This window comes from Gadus chalcogrammus, chromosome 13, assembly GCF_026213295.1.
Source record: "Gadus chalcogrammus isolate NIFS_2021 chromosome 13, NIFS_Gcha_1.0, whole genome shotgun sequence".
Classification (NCBI taxonomy): domain Eukaryota; kingdom Metazoa; phylum Chordata; class Actinopteri; order Gadiformes; family Gadidae; genus Gadus; species Gadus chalcogrammus.
Window position 1 is genome coordinate 9,569,564 of NC_079424.1, and position 10,569 is coordinate 9,580,132.

General features: G+C 46.2%; 1 protein-coding gene across 1 annotated transcript; it reads left to right on the top strand.

Moving 5' to 3' along the window:
- Window positions 1–314: 314 nt before the first annotated feature.
- LOC130401720 (keratin, type II cytoskeletal 8-like) lies at window positions 315–7,619 on the top strand. The gene is made up of 9 exons (XM_056605640.1): window positions 315–1,013; window positions 3,346–3,554; window positions 3,758–3,818; window positions 3,964–4,059; window positions 4,203–4,367; window positions 4,812–4,937; window positions 5,354–5,574; window positions 5,681–5,724; window positions 5,845–7,619. The coding sequence occupies exons 1-9, from the start codon at window positions 489–491 to the stop codon at window positions 6,177–6,179; spliced, it is 1,782 nt and encodes a 593-aa protein (XP_056461615.1). The 5' UTR covers window positions 315–488; the 3' UTR covers window positions 6,180–7,619.
- The last annotated feature ends 2,950 nt before the right edge of the window (window positions 7,620–10,569 follow it).

Consider the following 10,569-nt stretch of genomic DNA (forward strand, 5'->3'; position numbering starts at 1 on the left):
AACATGGCAGGAGAGGACGACAATAAAACCAGTTTCCAAGTGAGCTTCGAGAAAAAAAACAAGGTGAAAACCGCTCACAAGTGACCATTGTGTAAGATGTGTGCTGTAAATGTGTAACATGATGCTGTTTTTCCCCCAGCTTTACCAACTCTCCTCCTCCTCCTCCTCCTCCTCCTCCTCCTCCACCTCCTCCTCCCCACCTCTGCACCTCCTCACACCTCTCCCCCCCAACCCGCCCCATACCGAGGGGGCTGTCCGACCACACCTCGACGGTGTCTCTGTTCTGCTCCCGATAAATAGCAGCATGGCACCGGGGAGGGTCTGTCTGCCTGAAGCCGCACTCACTCGCTCTCTCTCTCTCCCCCTCAGTCTCTCTGTGACTCCCTGTTCCACTGGGTCTCTGCCTCCCACACACAGCCCAACACTAGCCCACTGCTGCATCTCGGTGCTTTGAAGAAAACCAACATCGATCCCTTTGCTGTGTGACCATGTCTGTCAGAGCTCTGAAGACCACCACCGTCTCCTCCAGGTCCAACTCCTCCGGGGGGGGCGGGGTCGGTCCAGGCCAGAGGTGCTACAGCAGCCGCTCCTTCTCCGGCTATGGGGGTCCCGGCGCTGGCAAGCAGTCCTTCGCCGTCCGCAGCTCCTATGGGGGCGTGGGCTCCAGCGGGGCCGGCATGGGGGCCGGCAGCGGGGGCTTTGCGGTGGGCGGGTACGCGGCCGGAGGGTCGGGTCAGAGAGGCGGCGCCGTAGAGTATGGCTACATGGGCGTCGGCGGAGGTATGGGCGGCGGTATGGGCATGGGTGGCGGTATGTGCATGGCTGGGGGTATGGCTGGGGGTATGGGTGGAGGCATGGCCACCAGAGCGGCCCCCATCACGTCTGTGACGGTCAACAAGAGCCTCCTGACGCCCCTGAACCTGGAGATCGACCCCAGCATCCAGGTGGTCCGCACCCAGGAGAAGGAGCAGATCAAGGGCCTCAACAACCGCTTTGCCACCTTCATCGACAAGGTGAGTCCCTTCTGTCGCGGCGCCTGGCAGAGACTCCCTGCTGCTGCTGAGCCACGACCTCAGAGCAACCCCCTCATCCCGTTTTCCCTAACCCTAACCCTTCATTTCATTAGCCAAAAGAAGCTTGAAAGGGAGCTCAAAATGCCTGCTCTGCATGCAAGGCAAACTGCCTCAGGTTGCAGAAGATTTCTGAAGTAAGTTGTGGCATTTTTACTGGCTTATGGTCATCATTTTCCTTATATTGGTTCTCAGTGAAGGCTTAGCCTGCTCATATCGTTTTTAGACCCTTGAGTTTATGCCACAGAGAATCATAGTTATATTTTCCCACTGTCAGAGCACATGGAGTCCAAATATGCATCGTATTCTGCAGAGTGAAGAAGCAATGTTGTTGATTGATAATCAAAAGACCAATCAGGTTGCTAAAGAAAGGGATCTAGAAGCGTGTATTTGGCTAACATCAATCATAAATTTGTCCAGCATTTGTAAACTGTAAAAAAGTATTCAAAATCAAAACTTTGTCGATTTGGTCAGTGTAGAATGCTTCACCCACTCATGCAAATGAGTTTCTCTTCTGTAAAATATCTCCATGACCAAACAGGAAACAAGGTGTATCTCCACCCCTTGCAGTTTCTGGTTTCCGGCCCAGGCTCTGTGCCGTCTTCCCATAGAGATTTTGCTATAACATCTGCTGAATCTGAGATTATTGTCTAGAGATTGTTGAGAGTGTAATCAAACATACAAACGTTGTTCCACCTGAACAATGGAGGAAGCCTGACTTAGAGAGAGGAGCTTCAGCCACCATCAATCCAACCTTGACTATGCAATGATTGCAAAAGGAAGCTACAACCACTCCTCCATGCACACACCTTTGTCATAAAACCACATCACCGGCGACCTGCACCCATAAACAAACACATACACACTTGCTTGTAAATGCAAGTAGGCATGCATGAATGCACACACAGATGCACGCATGCCACGCCCACGCACGCTTACACAATAAGACTCACACAGACACATGTGCGACCACACACACACAAACAGACAAACACACACATATGTACACACACACATACACACATATGCAATCATACACAGAACAGGGTTTTTGCTCATTATTTTCCATGTCCATCTTTTGCTGTGTAGGGAGAAAGAACAGCGTACCCCAATTTGAGGGCAGCATATTGTGTGTGTGTGTGTGTGTTTGAGTGTATTGTGTGTGCGCATAATTCTGTATGTGCACAAGTGTATGTGGTCTATATTGTATATAATTTATAAGAGAGTTCATTTTTAGCGGTGTGATACAAAAGGAACTAAGGACTGGTAAGGGTCTGTTATTGTCTGGTACTAAGGCTCTGGTATTGTCACATGCTTGAACATGAATTATGAGTGTCTGCTATACCTAGAGGCTAACTCCACCTCAGAATGCTATGCATTCTACCTGACGGCCACACCAACTCATAAAAAAAGAAAGTGGCTAAGTGGTTCAACTATAATATTAGTTATTTAAACAATTTAACAGACATGCCTTAGGTAGTAAAGTGGAACTGCATGCAATTGCACACACACACACACACACACACACACACACACACACACACACACACACACACACACACACACACACACACACACACACACACACACACACACACTTACACACAAATGCAATCATACACAGAACAGGGTTTTTGCTCATTATTTTCCATGTCCATGTTTTGCTGTGTAGGGAGAAAGAACAGCGTACCCCAACTTGAGGACAGCATATTAACATTTTGAGAGATGTGAGCCAGGGCTGAGAAACAGTGCCCCTTTGTGTTGGAACAAAGCAATTAGAATCTGGAACAGATCTAACAGTAATTACTGTGACATTTAAAGTCAGTTGGCACTATAGGGCAACATAGTAAAGTGCTCCTTTTGTGTTCATGTTTGTGTGTTTCTTTGTGACTTGTGAAAGATTAACACTTTCAGTCAAGTGTAGTTATTAACCTAAAACTGTCAATGAATATTTCGAAAATTCATCAAATCTGCCCAAAATAATACTATTTGGATAAAGATAATTCTTGCTACTTGGTTTAATCGAGACCTTGTATCATTCATCAGTCCATCCCTCCCTCCATTTCGATCCACATCCTCTCAATCAAACCAGTTATTCAATTTATCCATCTGTGATCCATCCACAAACCCATCCCTCTATCTGTCTATCCATCCACTCTAAACAATCCCCATATATCGATGCTTGTAGGTACACTAATGCAAGTGAACTCTCAATCGGTGGAACTATTCCCTCATTGATTCTGCATGATGCTGAACCTGGATGTTTCCTCTGCAGGTGCGCTTCCTGGAGCAGCAGAACAAGATGCTGGAGACCAAGTGGAAGCTGCTCCAGGAACAGACCAGCAGTCCCTCCAGCATGGACGCCATGTTCGAAGCCTACATCTCCAACCTGCGCAGACAGCTCGACGGCCTGGGCAACGAGAAGCTGCGGATGGAGTCCGAGCTGTATAGCATGAAGAGCATGGTCGAGGACTTCAAGAACAGGTGAGTGACCCTGGTTGTCCCCAGATCCTCCCTGGGAGTAGTCAATTATCTTATCTTTTGGCCTATGCTCCCTAGAGGAGCAACGAGATTAAGAAGAAGATAAGATCTTATCTTTGCTGGTTTATAATCAACAAAACCTTCTTGCAACCTGAGGATGAATGAACCATCACTGTGAATGAAGACTTACTTTCTCCTCCTTTTAGGTATGAGGACGAGATCAACAAGCGCAACGAGGCGGAAAACACCTTTGTGCTGATAAAGAAGGTTTGTTGAATCCACCCAAACAAGCATGATAATGAACAGTCTCCCAACTATAACTGGACTCAAAGCGCCATATGGTCCAAACTATAGTCAATGGTTGGTTTCAATGGTTTCCCTATGCAACGATACATTGTGTGGTCCCTTGCAGGATACAGATGCAGCCTACCTCGTTAAAGTTGAACTTGAGGCTAAATTGGACGGCCTCTCAGATGAACTTGAATTCCTGAGACAGCTCTACGATATGGTAAATGAATAGCCTGAGCCTTTCACCTTGGTTTTGGCCCCTCCAAAAGAAACAACATGTTCATTTCCAAATCAAAAGTGTGCATTTAGGCTACCGAGATCCTGCAAAATTAAGAAAGGATTCGTGATTTTTTTAATCACCAGGAGCTGCGTGAGCTGCAGAGCCAGATCAAGGACACCTCGGTCGTCGTGGAGATGGACAACAGCCGTAGCCTGGACATGGACGCCGTGGTGGCGGAGGTGCGCGCTCAGTATGAGGACATCGCCAACCGCAGCAGGGCCGAGGCCGAGGCCTGGTACCAGTCTAAGGTACGACCGGCTGCCGTCTCACACACACACACAAACACACACACACACACACAATTATTATAAGAATACATAGGAGCTCTCTTCAAGGACCGTTGTCTCAGACATGAACTGGAGAAGAAATATTTTTATGTTTTTAATGTTACTTTTGCTCCTTTCACAGGACTTTATTTAGTTCGACTTATTTTGTCGTGAGTCTGACTTAGATTATTTTGTCGTGAGACCGACACGCAGACTTGGTTTTCAGTTTCTTTGCATAAAAGCATGTGCTAAATGAATGTGAAGGTTACTGTAAAACTGTAAACAATAAGCACATATTCAGGTAGTAAGTTGTGTAAAGCGACGCAAGACGACACTCCCACATCAACAGGATGAGTTTGGGAATTGACTTCATCCTACCTGTCTTCTCGCCGTTTGTTTGTTCTGGCTTGGACCGGACCGGACCAGTATGCAGAGATGCAGCAGTCAGCAGGGCAGCATGGAAACGACGTGAAGTCAACCAAGGCTGAGATCGCCGACATGAACCGCAGGATAATGAGGCTTCAGTCGGAGATCGACATGGTGAAGGCCCAGGTAAGGATTGTTAACTGTTTGCAGTGAATATCAGGGCCAGGGTCATTCAGCAGGAGGGTTCCAGGAGGCCTGCAGCTATAGATTATGGGCTTTGTGGATCAAACCCAGAACCTCTTGGCTAGGAGTCCAACTCCCACCCAACCGCTACCCTATCCAACTGTGATTCATGTATGGTGACCGCTTGTGAAGGCTGAATTACTGTCCGAATCTGCAGTGTGCAAATAGTACTTTAAGCACGGATGGTCGATTTATTATTGTAACCCATCTTTTTTGTCCCTGCAAAATGCATTCCGATGGTAACCCTCAGTATGCTCTCTGAAACTATGCACACAAGGCTTATGAGCATAAGAAAGGAATCGATTCAGTTCGGACACAATCTTCACAAGTAGATTGAATAGCAACTTCTCCACTTGCAGCGCAACACCCTGGAGGGTCAGATTGCAGAGGCTGAGGAGCGCGGCGAGATGGCGGTGAAGGACGCCAAGCTCCGCATCAGAGACCTGGAGGAGGCCCTCCAGAGAGCCAAGCACGACATGACCTTGCAGGTCCGCCAGTACCAGGAGCTGATGAACGTCAAGCTGGCCCTGGACATTGAGATCGCCACCTACAGGAAGCTGCTGGAAGGAGAGGAGGACAGGTATGGGTTGTAGTGGCTGATGAGGAACCAGGGGTGGTTAGACTCTGATCGCATTCACTGATTTTGTACAATCGTTTGCTTCTTATCATTGCATCCAAATCCACAGGTTGCTCACAGGGATCAAGACGTCATGTGTGTCAAAGCAGACATGTAAGTTTGCTTTTCCATAAAATAAAACGTAATCTTAACTGACCTTACGTCACCAAATATATAATCTAGAAATATTTTTTCAATACTCACAAACAAATGCAACCATTTATTTTTGTTCAGCTGTGAATTACAACGCCTATAACTGCATGGAGAGCTCCCGCACACCATCATACGTGAGCGCCTCCTTCGGTGGATCACAAGCAGTCAGCACCGCCTTCGGTGGCCACGAGGGGGCAGTGGTGAGCAGCGGAGACGACAAAGAAAGCAGCAGCAGCTCCGCCGCCACGGTCACCAAGGTAGAAGCCGTTGTTGTCAAGACGGAGGAGAAGCAGGAGGCCGAGGCCGAGCCGGTGGCGCCGGTGGCGCCGGTGGCTGCCGAGGAAAAGGAGATTGCCGCTGTGGAGCAGGAGGCCACAGCAGAGGACGAGCCAGTGGAAGCCCCCGTTGAAGAGTGAAGTTCATTCGTTCACCTGAATGGTTGACCCCTTGATGTCGTGGTTCGATGATCTATTTCATTCTGTTAAAAACAGATAATTGGGGGAAAAATAAATAAATAAATTGTTCCACACATTTGCCAACCGTATAATGCTGATTGCATTCGTGTTCAAATTTGATGCAAACCTCAATGTGAAATAAAGGACTTATGTAAACAGGATATCTATCAGGCCTACTGATGAAAGCCCAATGGGCTCTTCAAGAACAGTTGAAGAAAACTTTTTTTCATTTCAACTGTGTTTCATCCCAAAATCCTCTGGTTTGAATAAAGATTCCAAAGTTTCCTTTGAAGGTCTTAGTGTTCATGCTTACTTTACTTTTTTTTTTACATGTAGTCTAGAATCATCTTGATCATCTTGTATTTATATTTCGGATAGTAGAGTGTATATTTATCAACCTGTCATACACAGTGAATCCTAAGCCCAGAACAAAGAAGAAGGCGGGGGAATAAGACAAACGTAACCTCTTCAGCTCTGTTGTCTAGAACACACACAGTCATCATTTGAACACCATCATGATTTTTGCCGGCTGTTGGTGCTGTTTGGTGTGTTCTGCTCTCTATTTCTGTCCGTAGCGTTCAGTAGGCCTACAGGTTCCTCTTTTCACAGTCCATGTGAGAAGGCCCATTAGCCATTTCACAAGTAGTATTCATTAGAAATATATAACCCGTCCCTGACCCTGTGGTTCCTGAATCTACTGTCTGCTATCAGCAGTGTAGAAACAAATGGGGAATTCTCCACGTCCCTGACAAATGTCTTTCGCTGTGGGCGTGCCTTCAGTGCAGTTGCATGCCTCGGGTCACTCACAACATACTTTTATGATGACATTTTTTATGAGAAGTATGAATACTGATGCCTTGAATCCAAATATTGGGCAAAGGTAACAAATCTGCAGGTAGTTCAAGGAGCAGTTAACAAGGAACGACCCACCTCTTTTTTTTACTATAGAGCATGAAAAGGATTCAAAGTTACATGCTCTCCATAGATAGTACACACACATACTCTATGCACACAAGCCTGCGGCAAACATACCAAACGACCCTAATCAAGACAGGTTCATGTTCTGTCATATCTGGGTTTGATGGATGGTCAATAGACGTGTAAGATTCCAGAAACATTTTCGTAATAATGAAACAATCAACCACGCTGAGAAGCACCATCATGTAATGCCTGTTTACCAGAATAACTTTTATGTGTGGATGTGTGAGGGCACCTATAGAGAACACCATTTCTAAATTATATTTGCCAAATTATAGTTCATCTCAGTACTACAAACCTAGCAAAAACCAAGCAGCGATCTAAGTCTGTCCTGTTTTGTGGAAGCATCTCGTGGTTGTGCATGTGGGATGGGTGTGGTATGTTTGTATGTGAATGCAGAGAGAAGGAATAAATTACTACTTTTTCTACAATGCTTTTTTGTACTATTTTTCTACAATGCAAATTATACATTAATGAACAGAAGCACAGTGCAAGTGTGAACCAATGTGTGTGTGTGTGTGTGTGTGTGTGTGTGTGTGTGTGTGTGTGTGTGTGTGTGTGTGTGTGTGTGTGTGTGTGTGTGAGAGTGTGTGTGTGTGTTTGAGTGTATTGTGTGTGTGTGTGTGTGTGTGTGCATAATTCTGTACGTGCACAAGTGTATGTGGTCTATATTGTATATAATGTATAAGGGAGTTAATTTTTTAGCGGTGTGAAACAAAAGGAACTAAGGACTGGTAAGGGTCTGGTATTGTCTTGTACTAAGGGTCTGGTATTGTCACATGCTTGAACATGAATTATGAGTGTCTGCTATACCTAGAGGCTAACTCCACCTCAGAATGCTATGCATTCTTCCTGACGGCCACACCAACTCATAAAAAAAGAGAGTGGCTAAGTGGTTCACCTATAATATTAGTTATTTAAACAATTTAACAGATATGTCTTAGGTAGTGAAGTGGAACTGCATGCAACTGCACACACACACACACACACACACACACACACACACACACACACACACACACACACACACACACACACACACACACACACACACACACACACACACACACACACACACACACGCATAAACACACACATGCACGCATACACAGTTGCATGCACATTTGCTTTAAGAAGGAATGTACATAGGAAAGAGAAGATTTGGATTAGTCAAACTAAGGAGGAAAGATTGATTAGTCTTGAATGCAAAGGTGTGTGTCCTAAACAAATATGTATTGATGATAACATCTCCTGGCCAGCTCCTTGACATTGGGTTGTAACTATTTTCCCCACCTAATATCAAATCCGGGTGAGCGTGGCATTTTGCTTTCTTTGCTTCATATTTCTGCCAATCATGATGCTGGATAATTGCCTGGCAAACAATAAGTTGGTCAGCAATATTGGGGCCTGATAGACTCTAAGATGATTCTTTCTAATGTCTCTCTGTTCCCTGCAGCTCGTTCTGCTTCTGCACACAACGCCTCAGAAATGAGGGGGCCACACACGTCCTACATGGGGCCTGTGTGGAGGAAAGAAAGACGCAGAAAGAGGCCAGAAGGAGGACATACAAGGTGAGCCTTATCACACGGTTCGGATACATCTATCAAAGCAAAGGTGAAATACCAAGAAACCTTCCCACGGATCATTTGATGACATGGTTTGCATTTCCCACAGATAATTGCTTTTGAACAATGTCTTTACAGAATTGAAAATTGCAACAATGCAAATGAATGAACAAAATGCAGGAGTGGCTTTGGAGGTAGGGTAAGACGTCAGCAGCAAAGATCCTCTTTTCGATGGTAACAGAATTCCACAACACTTTGATAATAGATTCTGATGATATTTGGTAGAGAGAGAAAGGCAAGGCTGCGTGTGGCCAAACCAAGCGCTCAAAGCAATAGAAGGTGTGTTTGTAATAAACTGTTACTGTGTCTGATCTTCTTCCAGGTAACATGTTTTGGGATCGTCATTTTTCAAATCTAATAAAAGAAATTGGCTGCAAATCACTGTAAGACATAAGGTACCCCAGGCATAACATGATATTCTGCCTGGATTAGTCTGGACCTGGATCAGTCTGAACAAGTAGCTATATAAACTCCTATCAATCATAGTTCTCATTGAAGAACGTCTAGGCGTTTTGGCTTAAGCCAGAAGCACGTCTAAGGCATGCCTCTCTTCCACACCCCAAACGGGGTTCCTCCGTAAACGTCGTGAGAGAAATTTCTATATAGAAGCTTGGGATGCAAAGGAAATGACGATATCTTGAAACAATAAAACTGCCAGGGTAGCTCTGCCCATAGGTGCCAGACTGGGTGACCCTTTGACTCTGAACCAAGCTGCGACACAGCAGGCTGTGGCACACAGTCTGTCCAAACCTGTTCTGACCAGCTGTACAACTATGCAGATCTGCAGCTTTCTCAGGTGGACCCTAGGGCGTTGCCAAGTTATGTATTCCATGCACCACCACTTATCTGTCATTCCAGGTGTGGCGGCTGAGGGCTAGTGGGGGGGGGGGGGGGGGGGGGGGCACACAGACGATTCCTCAGGTCTCAGGAGCTGGGCCAACATGACCATGATGTTGGCGCTCCTTCATCGTGCATTCCTACCTATAGTAGTAATAGTAGTAGGATCTGAGGTAATCCCCTCTTGACAAACTGACTCGGTCCCACGCACACCCACCACACGCGCGCGCACACACACACACACACACACACACACACACACACACACACACACACACACACACACACACACACACACACACACACACACACACACACACACACACACACACACACACACACACTCATTGTCTGTCTGTGTTTCCTAGCAGAGAGGCTGGGCATGTAGCTTAGTATCAGTCCACACAGATTACAAAGCTGTATTGGCCAACACCCTAGATCAGCGATAGCAAGGAAGGATTCTCAAAGGTGTTTCCATTGCCCTAACCCTATCAGCACCACAGATCACTTGGTACGAGTGCTCACTCCCCAAGCGAGAGTCCCTTAGCCAGTTTGTCGGCCCTCACCTGGATGGAGGGCAGAATGCAAATTGTATTGAAATACGGGTTTGGTGTACCAATGGTTGGATAATGAAGAGCATCACGAAGCCAGCAGCACTGACCACGGTGTGTCCTGAGTTATGCACCTTTTTGCTACGACTATTGTGTCTATCTCTCTTTCATGAACTTACACTCACACACACACACGCATGCATGTGCAAACATGCAAAGACATGCACGCACCAACTCACGCACACTCACAATCAAACGCATGCATACTCAAACATGCAGACAGACAGACATTATCGCATGGACTGTGGTCAGAGCAAAGTGTGAGGATGGATGAAACTCCTGTAGAGATGAGGGAAGTTC

What these genes read in the sequence shown, in the direction of transcription:
- LOC130401720 (XM_056605640.1), top strand. Translation starts at nt 489, where the DNA reads ATGTCTGTCAGAGCTCTGAAGACCACCACCGTCTCCTCCAGGTCCAAC. An exon ending in AGGCCTGGTACCAGTCTAAG is followed by an intron (nt 4,368 to 4,811) that starts GTACGACCGGCT and finishes GGACCGGACCAG; the next exon opens with TATGCAGAGATGCAGCAGTC. An exon ending in ATGTGTGTCAAAGCAGACAT is followed by an intron (nt 5,725 to 5,844) that starts GTAAGTTTGCTT and finishes ATTTTTGTTCAG; the next exon opens with CTGTGAATTACAACGCCTAT.